The sequence below is a fragment of the Oryza glaberrima genome, chromosome 3 (assembly GCF_000147395.1).
Source record: "Oryza glaberrima chromosome 3, OglaRS2, whole genome shotgun sequence".
Lineage (NCBI taxonomy): Eukaryota > Viridiplantae > Streptophyta > Magnoliopsida > Poales > Poaceae > Oryza > Oryza glaberrima.
Window position 1 is genome coordinate 11332315 of NC_068328.1, and position 17672 is coordinate 11349986.

Sequence of the window (17672 nt, forward strand, 5' to 3'; positions counted from 1 at the left end):
ACCCGAGCGGAGGCTTGCCGGCCACGTCCTGCTAGCATCGCCACCGCCAGCGATGGCGATGTGATGACACCTCCCTCCCCACCCCCATCCATCCTACCTCCCTCCCTCTTCCTTCTCCCTTCCCTTCTCTATCTCTACAAATCCAGATCCAGTTGCTATGGTGGTCTCCATGTGGGGTCTGCCTAGTGGGTGGCAGCGACGGTTTGGTTCCACAGCTAATTGCTAGAGCTACGCCGATCCAGCTAGGTGGAGCAGGTTGTCAAAAGCGTTGTCCGGCCGTGGTGCAGGTTGTTACAGCGTGTAGGTGGTGGTGTACATAGTGCAAGTAGCTTCGGTGTGCAGGTGGTGTTTAGTGGCTTCCGTTCTGGTTACTATGGTTAGGTGGGACTCTGAGGCAAAAGTCTTGCTCGGCTTGACGATGTTAGTGACGGCGATATCCTTGGACACCGTTCACCTTCTTTAGTTCAATGTGTCAATGCAAGGGATTTCTCCGGTTTTTCGTAAATTAACCGTACCGTGGTGAGATTTTTGGGTCCGGTTTTTCTTATAAACTGGATCGACTCTCTTCTATAGTGAATTGCAGGAGCTCTTTACCCGTTCCCGTGAAAAAACTATCATCCATAACAATTACACTGACGATTGTGCTCTGACGACCCATCATGACTGTATACTGTTTTTCTACAAACAATTCCGTTTCCAGACAGATGATGAATTTTACTGTCATTTGTGAAACACAAATAGTTGGAGTCGTTTCGGATTTTATGCCAAAACATGTCCAACCTTTGAATAGTAAATGTGATATTTCAGTTTGAGGATAAGCCATTAGCATTGCCAACATCCAATTTGGTACCAATTTACTAGAATCTAACAAAAGTTTGGCTATAACTGACACCAAACCAAATACAACTTTACCTTGAAACTACTAAATTTTGCTATAGTACTGAACAGAGACGGCCAATGATTTATAGTGCCGTAGAATCTTTGAGAAAACGTTGGTTAAACCCAAACAAACTTGGGTATACTAAATATACTGCCAAGTCTGTAACTTATCTGATGGATTGACGAGGCAATTAGCTGGTTACATCATGGTACTTTCAGCTGACCTAGTGACAACAACCGAAGAGAATTTTAAAGATTCCTTTGTTTGTTGTTGCGTGTATGAGACTGCTAATCATTTGTTTTTAGGTAGCTCTCGAATGTTTTTCGCTAAAATGAACCAATACACAAGTTGCGTTGAAGACTTGAAGTCTGAAACTGTCGAAAGAACGGCGAAACAGCCTGCATGATTTTATTGTCAAGTTGAACTCTGATGGTCAATAGGTTTGATTTCAGATTTTTTTTTTTTGGCTGATAAACAGGATCAGTTACGTATTTTGCTGCTCGGTTGCCCCTCAACCAATAAATCTTTACGGAATGAAAACGTGCAACCATCATTAACACTACCAGTACCAATAACTAACTCTGGACCCGGCAAAAAGAACTTACTCTGGTTAGGAATCAACAGGGACAATTTCTGAAAATGTACAGTTTACTCCTGTATGATTTCTTTTTTCGTATAAATCAACAAAATTTGGCAGGCGGATACACAGCATGGGTACAAAGAAACCTATCCTTTGGATAGCTGACAAAGGCAGCAAGCAGCAAGAAATGTGCTTACTACAGAAAGAATTGCCTAGTATACACACAGTAAAAAGAACCAAAGAAAGGTGTAGAGCTATCCTATCTGAATGAACAAAAAGTATGTGACCCCTAACCTAAGCTCGTGCCACTGTACTCATCTGAATTTCTGGATGAGTGACATCATGAGAATCTTGAGATTTCTCCATTTCTCTCGCAATCTGAATATCATTGGGAAGGAAATGCTCCCTTATGGCCTTAGCGACAAAATGAGGAATCATTCCAACCACAATTACCGCGAGCAGCAATGCCCAAAACAGTCCAGTTCCCATCACCTTGTATATTGCCCTGTCATACAAATGCAGAGTCAGCAACCAGGTATACATTTATCCGGGGAAAAAAAAGCAACCAAAATAGTTCAAATGAGTGCATACCAGAAACCAGGCAATATCGGTATGGAGTCTATGACCATGACACAAATCAGCGTTGCGACTATACTGCCCCATATTGCTGCGTGCGTGATCCAGTTCCATCTGATGACATCCATTGCTAGGTGAATGTTCACAAGAATGACAACAGCTAGTGTCCAGAGGTCTCCCAGACTCGCACCGTCGATTGTACTCTTTCTGTATGCAAGGTAAGGGATAAAGAAAACTGCGAGGCTCTGCCAGATGGAGTCCAGCATGACAAAAATGAACAGCCTTAGGTTGTAACTCTCCTCGCGCTGCCCTGCACCATAGAGTTGGGGGTATTTCAACAATGTCCTCCTACTCAGATCCTTGTCGAGAATCGCAACAACGATAGTTGGGACAGCAGTATAGATCACAGAATATAACACACTGCTCCACTCGGTTATTGCTGTTGTCAGGGTGAAACCAGTGTGAAGTACGTACCTGCAGTCATTAAGGAGTTAATATTTGATTATTATAAGCAGGCGAGCAAACATAGCAAAAATAGGAGCGCACTTACCAAAAAAGCACGAATACGAAAGTAGCATTTCTGTAGAAGTTATATAGGATCATGTAGCCCATTCTCTGGTAGTTCCAATGACCATGAACCAACAACAGGTCAACCAAAAATCTGAATTGTCCCATGGCAAAATCTGATGCCATAACAGCTTGCCTTCCTTCTTGTCCACTGATGCCAATGCCAACATCAGCCATTTGAATCATGGATACATCATTTGCACCTGGAAAGGTACCTCTTTTCAGATTGAGAAAAATATAGTAAATCAAGTAATTCCTGAATATTTGGCGAGAAAAAAAAAACTGTACCATCTCCAATAGCCAAAGTCATGTCACTTGTCCGCTTCTTTATTAGATCGACAATACCAGCCTTCTGTAGGGGAGCTACCCGGCAACATAGAACAACATCACAAGCTATTGCCACTTCAAAAAGCTGCAACAAAATCGATAATTCATGAGCAATTTATGTGTTTATAATAGAATTCATTGGGATGACTCAGAAACATAGTATGATTGATTACCTTCTCTTCCCGTTCTGTATCAAAAATGTAGACAAGGCTGTTACCATCAATGATCAAAGCGAGAGGGACTCTAGCTTGTGAGTCCGTTGATAATGACCGGAGTTTGTTAACCATTGAAATTGCATCATCAAGACTCTTTCTACATGACTCTCTTGAGTTACTGTTAATTACAATCTGTGTCATCTCCCTTGTCAAAAGCTTGCAGGAAAAGCCAATGGAGATAGCAGTTTCTTGCTTGTCACCAGTTAGTACCCAAACCTTAATCCCAGCTTCCCTGAGTTTTTCGATCGCCTCGGGTACACCATCTTGCAGCTTGTCTTCAATACCAGAGGCTCCCAATAGGCACAGGTTCTGTTCGATGTTGGCAGCCACACCACGGAGTAGGCCTCCTCTTCCTAGCAATGCAGTACTAGCCTTCTCATAAGCCATTTGCCACTCCTGAAACTCTTCCTGGCTAAGTTCCCTGACACCGATAACAAGTGTACGCAGCCCCAGTGAGGAATATGCATGGAGATGCTTCTCAGTTGCACGAACAACATCAGGATTCATTGTTTTGTCGATGACTCCAAACATCGAATTATCCGCGCCTTTTACGAACAGCTTGACAGTTTTGTCAGGACAGCCAATGATAACAGACATCCTCTTGCGATCGCTGTCAAACTCATGAAGTCCAAGAACATCAAATCTGCATATGAAAGTCAAGTAAAGGAAACTAAATAAATAAAAGTTAAGTGAAATTCATACACCAATGTTTATCAGAACAAGAAAATTACAACACGCAAAAAGATATTAGAGCAAAATGGAGCAATATTGCAGCAACAAACAATAGTAACTGAACCAATTGCATCCACCTACAAAAGTCAACCAAAATGAAGCACTTCCTGCAGTTGTTCAGTTACTGAACTACTACTACAAATAGCATTGACATTTATGCACTAGAACCAAAAAAAGAGAATGCAAGCAACAGCCACAAACCAACAAAGTTTCAACTACTAACAGACATGAACTAACAGCAAAGTCTCCTACCAATACCACGAGAATAAAAAACCGCACGCCTCTTTTGTCCCTATTCCTCAAGCTGTTAATCTCAGTGGAGCACCACCAAAAGCGCCAAAATTTTTAATCGCAACAAGGGCGTGGTCTCGATCTGTACCTCTGCTTCTCACCAAGGACGTCAATGACAATGTGCCCGGAGGTTCGTTCAACTAGCACGAAACCATACGCGGCGGCGGCGGAGACCAACGCCTGCTCGTCCGGGGACTCGCCCTGGTAGTCGACGATCTTCTTCTTCGGGTCCGGGCCATCAAGAATCAAGGGAACAATGGTGTTGCACGTCGCCAGAGCAAGGAAGAACTCCCGGGCGTACCTTCCTTGCCCTGTCTCTCCCCCATTCCTCAGCAACTCCACGATCTCCCCGTCGACGTTCACCGGAATCTTGGGCACCCAAATCCGATCACCCTCTGCCATGTATCAGAAGCCATCAGCTCCCCATCCATGGCTTTCCCGCCCCGAATGGAAAGAATTCAGGATAAGAGAGAAGAGAGCTAGTCCTCCTACCAACAGGTTGCTGCCGTGCGATGTCGCTGTAATCGACGCCGCCGACGCTCGCGCACCGGAACTCCATCTTGTTCTGAGTGAGCGTGCCGGTCTTATCGGAGAAGACGCACTTGACCTGGCCTAGGTCCTCGTTGATGTTGAGCGCCCTACACTGGAACCTCGAGTTGGAGGACGCGTCGTACAGCGTCGTGTCCCGGATCATGAAGTAGGCCTGCCCGAGCCTGACGAGCTCCATGGAGATGTAGAGCGAGATGGGTATCATGATCTGGAACACGATGACGGCCATGAGGAACACGAACACGATCTGGGCAGCGATGCCGTAGTAGTTGTAGTTGGCGTTCTTGTCGTCGCTCACGTAGTTCTTCTTGTGGAAGAACTGGGCCAGCTCGAGGTCGGCCTTGTGGGTGCGCAGCCACACGCCCGAGAGCGCCGCCACGAGCGAGCAGAGCACGACGAGGATGGCGGAGAGGAAGAGCGTCTCCCGGTTCATCTGCGTCTCGAGGCGGCTGCGCTTGGTCGGCGCGCCGGCGTTGTTCAGCATCGCCTTGGTCTCGCGCCCCGCGTACACCACCACGCCGATGGCCCAGGTCGTGTTCTTGAGCTCGCAGCCTCGCAGCACGATGTTGGACGGGCCGAGCGGTATCCGGCGGCTCTCCTCCTCCAGCTCGAGGTTGGCCTGGAACCCGTAGATGTTGCGGTTCGGGCGCTCGCAGCGGATGACGGCGCCGGTGAGCTGCTCCGGCGGCGTGGTGAGCGTTTCTTGCTTTGCGTAGCGCGTCTTGAGGTTGGACTCGCCGTCAAGGTTGAGCGTCTGCACGTAGGCGACGCCGGTGGGATCGCTGGTAGCGAGGAGGACCATGTCAGCCGGGAGGGACTCGTCGGAGTAGACGCGCACGACGTCGCCGACGCGGACGTGCTTCCACTTGGTCGGGGCGAAGTGGGTGCCCGCGCCAGGGGATAGGAGGACGGCGGCGAGGCGGCCGTTCTCGGCGCGGTCAGAGCGGTGTCGCCGCCAGTCCTCGTACGCGTCCTTGACGGCGGTGACGGTGAGGACGAACGCGAGCGGCATGACCGACGCGCCGCGCCCGAAGACGGCGAGCTGGGGGAGCTGGTTGAGCACGGCGATGACGAGGAAGTAGACGTACGCGAGGCGGTGGAACTGCTCGAACAGGTTCCGCGGCAGGAACGTGAGCGGCGAGTACTTGGCCGTCCGCACCGCGTTCCCGGCGAACTCCAGCTGCTCGTTGGTGCGCTCGGCGTCCCCGACGCGCACCACCCGCGCGTCCTCGTCGCCGAGCTCCTTCTGCGACGCCGACATGTGCCGCGACGACCCATGGTGGTCGTGTTCCTCGGCCATACCGGGCGGGCGGCGACCGCTGACCCACCCCAAGGCCTCAAGCCAAGAACCACGGCGAATCCCCGCTCGCATTCCCGGCCATGGAGATCCCGCCGTGCCACTCAACACCAAATTTTGACCAGCGGATCGGAGGGAACACGGGGAGGCCGATCAGGGCCAAGAAACAAACAGGGGAGAGATGGATGGGAAGGGGAGGAAACGAGTTGGGTTTTGGCAACCACGAACCAAAGCGTGGGGAGTGGTTGGGTCGAAGTGGACACGCCTGGAAGTAACTAATGCAATCGATGCATTAAAAGTTTGGCTGCCACGGGAGAAAACGAAATTTATTCTCAGATGTTGAAGAAGAAAGGGGTAGCGAGTACAAGAGGATGAAAGATGCAAACTTGTTGCAGAGCAAGAGCTGAAATGGTTTGGCCTTGGTCATGGGGGGCTTCAAATCTGGAAGGAAGGAGTTGGTGAGGAACAAACAAACGCACCGTTTGTATGATACCCTCCCCAGCTTGGACTTTTGGACTTCTACGTTGGCCTCTCTTGCCTGTGTTTCTTGTTGTGTTCTCTCATCAATATCCAATTCAAAATTTCTAGGCTAATAGTCGCTAGTTGACGCATGGTGATAGGGCTAGATATTGGATTAGGAGGAGATGTGAACATGTGTTTTGATGCCCTGCCTCCATGGAAGCTTCTAATTGAGTAGTACTAGCACTGATTGAGCTACAGAGGAGGAGGAGGAACGAGGCTAAGCGCATTCCTAACCCAATGACTAAGATGGTGTCTTTAGCATTAAATAAGCTGCCACCTAAAATGAAAAATGATGTGGCAAGTGAATAAATAAGGAAAGAGAAGAAAATCATGTCTTGCATGAGACATGATTTCTACACAACATCCAAGACATCACGTGAGATAAGTAGCATTAAATTTAAGTATTGAATAGTGGTGTTTGCATTGGAAGAGTAGTGTCTAGTACTAGTTTCTTGATGATGTAGAGTTTATGGAAACTATGTCTAGTGTTTTGGGTTGGGAATGGACTAACATTGCTGATTTCTTTAGGGTTTCCTCCAAGTTAATTTAGGAGCGGCTTAGGGCAGTCCCAACCCATAACACTAGACATGGTTTCCATAAACTCTACATCATTAAGAAACTAGTACTAGACACTACTCTTCCAATGCAAACACCACTATTCCATACTTCAATTTAATGCTACTTATCTCACATAATGTCTTGGATATTGTGTAGAAACCATATCTCATGCAAGATATGGTTTCATTCTCTTTCCTCATTTATTCACTTGACACATCAATTTTTTGTCTTATGTGACAACTTATTTAATGCTATGGACATCATCCTAGTTATTGGGTTGGGAATGCTCCTAATATGCTGTCATCGAGTAGTACACTGCTGGTACATCTGTACATGTTGGTGCGGGTCAAGAATGGACGGACGGGAACGTGGTGTGCAAAGTGGACGGACGGTGGGGGGGCGGCATGGTACTTGGGGTTTAGATGGCCGGCTTTGCTTTGTGGCGGAGATCTTGAAGCTTCCAAAAGGCCAAGCGGGTCGGAGACGATCAGACGATATGGTTCTTTTGGCCACTGACAGTTTTTGGTGGGCCCCGGAACACGTCAACTAAAGTTTATCTATCTACCAGTAGCTATCTGCGTATTAGCACCCTATTTAAGGAAGGCTTAAGTGAGTGATTAAATGCAAAAGAGCTTGTTTGTTGCCAGCGGCGATCACCGCTCTCAACCGTTCGATCGAGCAGGATTTGCATCTGAGCCGTTTAAACCTTTCCGTTTCTTGCTTTCAAAATCCTCACTCCCGAATCCTAGTGGGCTTACGATCTCGTTTTGGATTTAAATTTGAGTACTAGGGCTCCATCGTTTGGAATAAGCAATAAGGCATATTTGCAAACGAAAAGTAACTTATAAATATTTTTTATATATGTTTTCTTAGTGATCTAGAAACAAAGGCTGAAAAATAAACTTCGATAAAAAAACCCTCAAAATTAACTTTGAAAACTCAATTTTTGCTAATAAGCATAAGTAAAAAGATAAGGCTGTCATTAAGATTACGAAATTTGTTTGAGCAATCTCGAACGAAATTCGATCTACATACATCCCCACTTGTAATGTAGCCCGGTGCGACCGCTAGCCTTAAGGACAATGTCATGATCTAACGTTACTGTGCCTATATCTACGTCATTTCTTATTTTGGAATTTCTTCTTTTTTAGAAAAGGAAATGTGGAAAACCTCTTTCCTTAGAATCTCCAGTTTTACATTATCTTTATCCTTTTCTGTTATTTATCTTTAAATTCTTTGTTCGATTGTAGTATTCACTTTGTCTAAATAACTTTCTTTTGGAATGTTTGCTTTTGATTCTCCCTTTTGGTCGTCTTTTTACTTTTAATATATTTCAGTTTCCAGTTTGGTTTTTCCCATGTTTTGATTATTTTTATTCGAAAACATAGTGCTTGTACACATTCGAGAGCTTAAGACCACCTTTGAAATAGATGGATTGAAATATGTATCCAATGTCTATATTTGATTAATACTAAAGTAAAAGTTTTGACTTTCTAATCCCGGCAAAAATAAAATAGGCTGCGAAACAAAATCAAACTATCCAAATACTCCTATCAGAAAGACTTGAACCCGTGACAAGCGAAATTAGAAAATGCAATTTCGCATTACTTGCACGGCAATCACTAAACACTTTCTCTGACCTACTGACTTCCGCTACTCCAAGACTAACAACCCCTTTCAGCGTTTGAATTCGAAACAAGATAATCGAATACCAATATTCAATCACGCCAAACTAACAAGTGGGGGTGTTAAATATAAAACGATACAATATCTTTAGCCGGGTAGAATCTTTGGCACCAAGGTAACTACTCTGCTCCAGGATCACTGTACAGAACTAATCAACCATTCGTTAAGCCGCCGATCAACGCCCTCATAATCTAATTACTGTACTACGCAGAGTTGACATTGAACTCTAGACTGAAAAAAAAACGCCATCGTTCGTGTCCTTCCAGAAGCTTCCGCGGGTGACGACCGTGCATGCGCCATGCCACTGGAGGAAGTTCAGCTGTTCTAAACTATGCAAGTCGTAGTACGTGCGTGCTCTAATTAAGTACTGTACTACTGGTTCGTGACAGTTCAAGGAAAACCAAGGCTGACACGGCATAGTGATGGAAACTCTAAAAATTATGGGCCGTTCACTTTGATTCTATTTTTAACCTTACCAAATTTTAGTAAACTTAAAAAATATTTAGTTTGCTACCAAATTTTGGTAACTATATAAAAAATCATGTTAAAATTTTAGCAAATACTATACTAAAATTTTGACAATCCTATACTCTTTCCGTTCAAAAAAAACTTAATCTAGAAGAGAATACGATCTCTTAAGATAATAAATCTGGACAAGAGGGTAGCTGCGATGAGGCGCAATGCTTCATAACATCGCGATGAAACCATGGAGATGGAGCTAGGAACAGCTTGGATTTGGTGGCGCGGCATCAATTGCGGCACTACTGCTCCACTTGAAAAACTCCTGGAAAAGATATGCAAACTGGAGGCGCTTGTCCCTGAAATTCAGAGCTCGTCGCATTGCATGGCCGGGTGACCACGCCATGTCGCACAATGGATTTGACTGGAAGAATCCATTTCAAAAAAAAGAAGGGAGTATTTTATGGTTGGATGTGATCTGTCCTTGCCCCTTTTGGCAGGAAGAGTACTCGATCAAGGGGCTAGCTAGGGCACTAGGGCAAGACAAGGGTGCTCTTTTCTTGTCCTTCCTTTCGTGCCCAACCTGAACAGGATCAGCTCCCATATGGTCCTTTTTCCAGGAAAAGGGCGCTTAAACCCGGGATATTTTTAGTACTAGCACACAACGGATTGACCATGAATATGTCAGCCCCCATGTACCGGAGTAGTCGCATTGGAGAAAATCCCTGATTTAATTTTGGTTAGTATATGATGGATCAAGGTTTCTTGCCCATGAAGATGAAGAGCTGTTGACGAAAAGGAGGTTAAGGAATATCTCCGGTGTTAAGCTGTACAGAATTGACTAATCGTATGGTACTAGTAGAAGACAATCGTATAATCGAGGAGGATATGATCAGGGAAGGATCGGTTGGAATCATGTGGTGGGGCTTGATCCAAGATTAATTAGCTCGAGTCAAATCCGTTAAACTATTGGCTGCCGGACTAACGAACCAAGGTGCGCGGGGAAAAGGATAGGTCTACACGTGCTAATCTGCACCAAATCGCCCAAACTGAGCACATAAAAAGCGCCTCCTTGTTTTCTTTAATAAACAAAAAGTAGTATATACCAGTTCAATTCTAACGATGATTTTATTATCCTAGTGGATCTATCTAAAGAAAAAAAAATCAAAAGTGAGAAAAAAAATCTAAAATGACCCAGATAAAAGCAAAATACCTAGTACTGGTTTTGCCGGCCGGACGTTTGGGTAAAATGGCATGAAAAATAGATGAGGAGACCAGCTGAAAACTCCACTGAATTGCTCCGTTCTACACGGCACGCTAATGCCCATCATTAACGTGGTGGAAGCGGAAATTATCAAACCCAATGGGGCATCGCCGCCGCGCGCGACCGTGAGAAACGCGCAACGCTAGCCTAGGGCAGTAGTACTAGTACTCCAGCTTCCCGTGTCCAGGGAGTTTGACGTGGGAATTTTCGGAGGCCTCGGTGGCATCGCCCGGTTAGGCCGGCTAGTCCGGGCGAGACACGGCCCGGGCCCCGGCCGTTGCTTGTGCAGCACGGGAGGATCCTTGGCCGTCCGGCCACTGCTGACAGCCAGCATCGGTCAAATCTTGGCCGCCTTTTTTTTTGTTTGTTTTTCTCCCTGTTTTTTTTTCTTTTAATAGATGTCGTGTGACATGTGTTGTTGGTGTGCCAATGAGAGCATGTGTGTATGTATATAAAAAGGAAAAGGAAAAATGGAAAATAGAGAAACAATAAATTGGACGTGTAAAGAGTCCTTTCCAAGAACTGTGGCGTGGCTGGCCCGTGGGCCCGTCCTTCGCCGTGCTGGATTGACCCATTCGGCATGTCGTTTTATTTTAAGAACTTGTTATAGTTAAATCGTGTACTAGTATAGTACCAGGGTTATGATTCCTGCGGTGTACGATTGTAGAGTACGAGCTAGTACTACCAGTTTCAGAGATCTTGTAAATCATTTAGAATATTGGTTAGTTAATCTCTGCGCTATCAGTGGTATGATTTGTGCAATGACGTTGCGCGCTAGGCCACCACCGGCGAGATCTTCTCTCAGATAAAACAAAAGATGTAGAAAATCCTCGGTATTTTGACTTTCTGCAAGGGGCTGTGAGATATGGGATGGCCCAAAGTCTACATGGTGCACATGTGGAATTGTGGATAAGCCACATGAATTCTGTGTGTTTAATTTGGACGTCCGGGCCCACATGTAAGCCAGACGTGTGGACCAAGAATTCCTCGTTGCTATGAATGGCCATACCCTTCGACGACGTAACACGAGTACTTACACGTTGATGGCTTGTACTCCTACTTGCATTAATTAATTAATTAATTAGTTTTTCCATATGCCTAACTCTGCCCCTTCTAGATGGTCGAACAATTTCGTACCGTATCTATCATTACGACTTCTTCCCTCATTTCCATATCAAAATTTATTGCTGATGTTGGCCTACGGCAAGATCCGTCACGTTCATCACCTCGCTTAAAATGTGCGAGTAGCCGTGAACTTAGCCCCTGCGAGGGGCTGCGTGCGGTACTGCGGTGCAATGCAAAGCTAGCTATGCCGGCGATGGCAAAAGCCTCGCGAATGTTGCCAATATGTGCCACACAAGTATAATTCATCTTTCCGTTGCGAATTAATACTACTCGTTGTCGTTGATCAGCTATCATGGTTGGGTTGGTCAGGGAGCTGAAAAGTCTATAAATCTGATTATTCTTCCAGGTTTGCCTTGGAAGAAAGCTAGGATAAGATGTAACTACAGGTTACTGATGGAAACCGACGGGTTTGGATGGGCATATAACCAAGCCGCCGGCCAATCATACCCTGATAAGTGTTCATGGCCCCATGGAATTCTACTCCATGATATCGACGACCTGACCATGACGAATCCAATTTGTCCATAATCATGCTTAGAAAATTGATTTCAACACTAATATTCTAGCCTGAAATTTGGGTTGCCCGTACGTACATACTGTAGTATAATGAGCCAGGGTAAGGACTGCCAGATATGATTGGTCAAGAGGCCTAACACGGTACTAGTACGATACAAACAACAAACCTAACCGGTAGTAGTACTACTTAAAAAAATAACGATCTTATTTATCCTGATCTGTTGTCACTAGCAGCCTGCAGCCACACACGTTTGACTTGTAGCGAGGTGGAGCAGTTAGGAGTACTTTTTGCTGATCGGATGCAGAGTATTTAGCAATGGATCATCAGCCGTCAGGGCCCAAGATTTGGTGACATTTGCCACAACCTTTATCCTGATCTGTTGCTTTGCCCTTGTCCCACACTCATTAGTCCCCGCAATCATGCTAAACCCTAGATAGCCCATTATTATCCTAACAAGCAAGCAGAGATTTCACCCAAAGCAATGCAATCCAATCAGAAGCAAGCAATGCAATTTCACAGCCAAAAAAACAAAAAAAGCAACCAGAAACATAGAATTTGCAGGTGATGGGTTCGTCGTCCATACCTTTGCCTGGTGCCAAACACGTCGATGATGATGTGCCCGGAGGTGCGCTCGACGAGCGTGTAGCCGTACGCAGCGGCAGCGTAGACCAGCGCCTGCTCGTCGGGGGACTCGCCCTGGTACTCCACCAGCTTTGCCGCCGCTGCCGCCGGGTCGTCGTTGTCCTCGTCGTCGTCGACGATGATGGGCACGATAGTGTTGCAGGTGACCAGCGTGAGGAAGAAGTCGCGGGCAGCGTCGGCCTTGGCGCCGGTGCCGTCCTTGAGCATCGCCATCAGCTTGGGGTCCGTCTTGACCGCCGTCTTCGGCCGCAGGACCACGCCGTCCGCTGCACCAAAGAAGCAGACGTACCACGGCACATGATTCAGAAATATTTTCAGACGAATTGCAGCTAAAGTTTCAGATGGGTTGCAGCTGAATCGGTCATCAGTAGCAGGCTAGCAGCACTGCTGGTGGCAACCCCAAAACTGCCACGTTTTCCCCTTGTTTAATTAAATGAGATGAAATTCCGATTGGTTAATTAACACCAGCAGGTGTACAGCATTTTGCCAAGTAATTGCTCTGCTTCTACGTCAGGCTTTAAAACCAGGTGAAAATGAGTGGTGATGATCAATCGTTATTGGTAGGAGTACATTGGAATCCCTAAAGAATGCAAGATAAATATTGGATTAGTTGAGGACGGATGTCTAGTGATTTTAATGTTCTATTCTTATCCAAGACTAATTCGTTTTTGTCCAGGAGTAGTACGATGGATGATCCTTGGTTATGCCGTTCTCTAGCTAGGTTATAACAATGTACGAACAAGACAGTCAAATGGCAACAAAAGCAGCAACACTTTCAGCTGGAGATACAGCTTTTTTTGACGCAACTGGAGATACAGCTTAAAAACCGTATGTCCATGTGCTGGAAAAAGGGCATTTTTCTACGTGGGATCAAATTATCAAAGAGGGGCGAAAAGTTTGTTGAAAAGCTTTGACTTCGACGGTGCCAGATACTAGTACTCCTAACTAGTCAAAGCTTATGACCGGCTAAATTAAGATGGCACTGTAAGGATACCACCATCCAACTATTTGTTCCGGCGTTTCTAGCTTGCAGTTTGCGCAAACTCAACGTGCTTTGGTACACCGGTGTACCCATTTCTGCTCTGGGTCAGCATTGATGGAAGCTTCAAGCAGCATGTCAGTTTGAATCATTGATGCAACTGACAAGTGCCATTTCTACGACTAATTTTACCATCTTGTCAGTTCAGGTGTGCTAACTAAAACGACTAGCAGCTGTCAATCGATGACTAGTCAGCGGAGCTTAGCGATGATTTCCAATTCCAACCGAATAAACTGAAAGTTACTTACCGGCCACGGCATGGCCGTCCGCGTCGCCGCCGTCGGTCTCGCTGAAGTCGCCGCCGTGCACGCTGGCGCAGCGGAACTCCATGCGGTTCTCGGTGAGCGTGCCGGTCTTGTCGGAGAAGACGTACTTGATCTGGCCCAGGTCCTCGTTGATGTTGAGCGCCCGGCATTGGAACTTGGCCTGCCTCTTGTCGTCGAACATGTGCTCGTCCTGCACCATGAAGTAGGCCTGCCCGACCCTGACGAGCTCCATGGAGATGAAGAGCGCGATGGGGATCATCACCTGGAACTGGATCACCGCCATCATGAACGTGAACACCACCTGCGCGCCCGTGCCGTACCATTTGTACTTCTCGGCCTCGTTGGGATTGGAGAAGTCCTTCTTGCGGAAGTAGGGGATGACGCCCAGCTCGTCGCTGTGGTCGCTCAGCCAGATGCCGGCGAGGAGGGAGACGAGGGTGCAGAGGAGGGTGAGGACGACGGCGAGCACGATGGTCTCGCGGTTCGTGTGGGTCTCCAGGCGGCTGCGCTTGGAGGGGGCGCCGGAGTTGTTGAGCATGACCTTGGTGTCCCGCCCGGTGTAGACCGCGACGCCGATGGCCCAGGCCGTGTTCTTGAGCTCGCAGCCGCGGAGCATGATGTTGGAGGTGCCGAGGGAGACGGCGCGGCGGCCGTCGAGGTCGACGGTGGCGAGGAAGCCGTAGATGTTGCGGTTGGGCTTCTCGCACTTGATGAGCCCCGCGAGCGCCTCCGGCGGCGTGGACATCGTCTCCTGCTTGGCGTACCGCGTCTTGAGGTTGGACTCGCCGTCGAGGTTGATGGTCTGGACGTAGGCAACGCCGGTGGGGTCGCTCGTCGACACCAGCACCATGTCGCACGGCAGCGTCTCGTTGGCCACCACGCGCACCAGCTCGCCCACCTGTATCTCCCTCCACGGCTTCGGCTGGAACACGCCGTCGACCAGCACCGACGCCGTGCGGTTGTTCTCGGTCTTGTCAGACCGGTGCCGCCGCCAGTCCTCGTACGCGTCCTTGACGGCCGTGACGCCGAGCACGAACGCCAGCGGCAGGACGGACGCCACCGGCGAGAACACGCCGAGCTGCGGCACCTGGTTCAGCGCCGCCAGGATGAGGAAGTACACGTAGGCCACCCGGTGGAACTGCTCGTAGAGGTTGCGCGGGATGAAGGTGAGGACGGAGTACTTGGTCGTCGTCACCGAGTTGTCCGGGAACTTGGCCGGCGGCGCGTTGGTGCGCGCTGCGTCGTTCACGTACACGAACCGGGCGTCCTCGTCGCGGAGGTCCCGCTGCGAGCCGGCGCGCTCGGACGCGGACCGCCTCGTGGGCATCCGCGCGACGGCGCCAACCGGTTGCGGCCGCGACCCGGCGCGCCGGAAGCTCTCGAAGGACGACGCGGTGGACTCGGCCCTGCAGGAGCCCGACCTCATGTCGCCCGCGAACGTGACCGACGGCATGTCGCCCACGGACCGCAGTGACCGCGACGTCGACGGCGAGTGCCTCAGGATCGGCGATGGCACCGGGTCCGGCAGCCTGGCCTGCACGACGTCCATGGCCTCTTCACCCGATTGCCGTTCCGGTCGCATGCTTGGCGAATTCGCACTAACTGGCAGAAAAAACGATTGGGGTTTTAGCAAGGAGGGATCATCACTAAACGTGCCCGTGCACTGGAGTTTACAAGACGAGCGCGCGGCACAATTGTTGGGAGGGATCGACGGCTTGGTGGTTTGCACGAGAGAGACGGGGAGCCCGAAGGAAGGACGAGGAGAAGCTCACGATCGTCTGGTCGGATCAGGTGCCGCGCGCTACGAGTGTCCCGAGCGGAGAGGGGGTGTGGTTGCTGATGGATACGGGGAGATGGAATGGAATTGGAGGCAGAAAAGAAAGTCAGTGGATGATGGCGGGTGCACCAATTGGACCAGAAGGTGTCAGCGTTTGATTTTGGCGCCGCCGTAGCCCGACCACTGGACCGAGTTCACGGGGTGTAAATGGGCGGGGACGTCCAATTTTTTAATGGCTACTTGATCACATGGTAGGAATTTAGTGGCATTTTTTGGAAATCAGCACGGTTTTACTTTTATCCAAGAGTTTCGGTGGCATTTCTCCCATTTATAGATGGAAAAGTCTATACGTACTGAATTTTACTCTTTATAGATCCCTTCTGTACATTTTAGAAGTTCGGACGCCTACCAGAATGTTCATTTTTTTTCCAATATCAATTATCTATTAACAAATATTTTTTATGATAATTTACGAAAAAACTGATGTGACACTATCGCAGCTAATAACACCAATCATTTTTTAAGCATGAACAATATTTGAAAAAAAAGAGATTTAGAGAGAGAAGTCACTCCAGATATTTTCTAAGAAGAAATTATAAGTGTATTAAGAATTAAACACGAGACATCAGAGTTGAAAGCACACCCCTTACCAAAAACACTATCAAGTGCATCTCCAATATATAGAAAACAATGCCACGACTTCTTGGAAAAGCGGAAAAGCATCCACAAGAGCGGCATTCGATCCGTTCTTGAAGGCATTGCTGTGAAGAATGGTACTTGATATGTGTGAAAAATATCTCTTTGATATGATCTAGTATTCACCATTTAAATTTAGTGACGAGGATGATACTCTTTTTTTCGAGGAGTTACCATGAGGACTAAAATCTCAGCACCCTTTTATTTCATAGTAATCGACTTTGTATGTTCTTGTATTGAGTCCAGTTTCGAGGCTGTGCTTTTCTAGATTAGTCAACATTGATAGTTTGTTTTCGTTATGTTTCTTTTGGTTTTTTACCATTTTCCTTGTAACAAGGGAGTTGTATTTAGGGATGTAATGAAGGTGTGCATCCTTAGTTGATATAAAGGTCAGGAGAGAATTACTTACTGTTGATGGGCTATATCCGCATACGGTATTTGTAAAGTATGGGGTTCATTAGAACCAGGATATACGCGAGATTGAGACAAAAGAGATGGGAGACAAATTTTTATACAGGTCTGGAGCCCTTAACTGACAGGTAATAGCCCTCTTGTTGACCGAAGCCGGTGTTGTCTTTATATACTAGTACCACACGAGTACAATGTTTGGGATGACCTAATCTAGTTTCTATTGGCTTAGTGGTATATGAAGCTCTCACACGTAGTTGACGGATAGTTTAATCTTCTTCCTTGATATGAACTCAACGAGATTGAAGATAGAGTTAGATCCCTCTTATAGATCTTTATGGCTTCCACATTGGGTTTGCCCAGGCTTGCCTTGGATTGTCTAGATCTGTATTGGCTTTATTTCGTTATCCTCTCCTCTACTAGGGGGGTCTTGTATCTATAGTGAAGATCATCTTCTCCAACTAGGACTATAACTCCTTCTATTCCGGGAAGACAATTTTTTTCTTTATCCGTCATATTTCCTTAATCAAAGAATATATTTTCGTATACTATTAGGTATATGGTATTTGGTATTGTCATATTACACGAATCCATATACCTTATTGACACTAACACTTACATTATCTAAAAATACATTGAAAAATATAGTAAACAAAAGAGTCACATGTTCCTTTTTTACTACAAACTCTTATATAGGGA

At 47.0% G+C, this 17672-nt stretch overlaps 1 protein-coding gene across 2 annotated transcripts; it reads right to left on the bottom strand.

The window, feature by feature from the left end:
• Positions 1 to 1455: 1455 nt before the first annotated feature.
• Positions 1456 to 15937, bottom strand: LOC127767326 (phospholipid-transporting ATPase 1-like). Of its 2 annotated transcripts, none has more exons than XM_052292621.1 (7): positions 14075 to 15937; positions 12729 to 13053; positions 3104 to 3788; positions 2892 to 3015; positions 2587 to 2806; positions 2052 to 2510; positions 1456 to 1965 (listed from the first exon to the last, which is right to left on the bottom strand). In XM_052292621.1, the coding sequence occupies exons 1-7, from the start codon at positions 15672 to 15674 to the stop codon at positions 1755 to 1757; spliced, it is 3624 nt and encodes a 1207-aa protein (XP_052148581.1). In that variant the 5' UTR covers positions 15675 to 15937; the 3' UTR covers positions 1456 to 1754. The 2 variants fall into 2 exon arrangements, with proteins under 2 accessions (XP_052148581.1, XP_052148582.1); XM_052292622.1 differs by lacking the exons at positions 12729 to 13053; positions 14075 to 15937 and adding exons at positions 4257 to 4563; positions 4661 to 6926 and having other exon boundaries at positions 1478 to 1965.
• Between the last annotated feature and the right edge of the window lie 1735 nt (positions 15938 to 17672).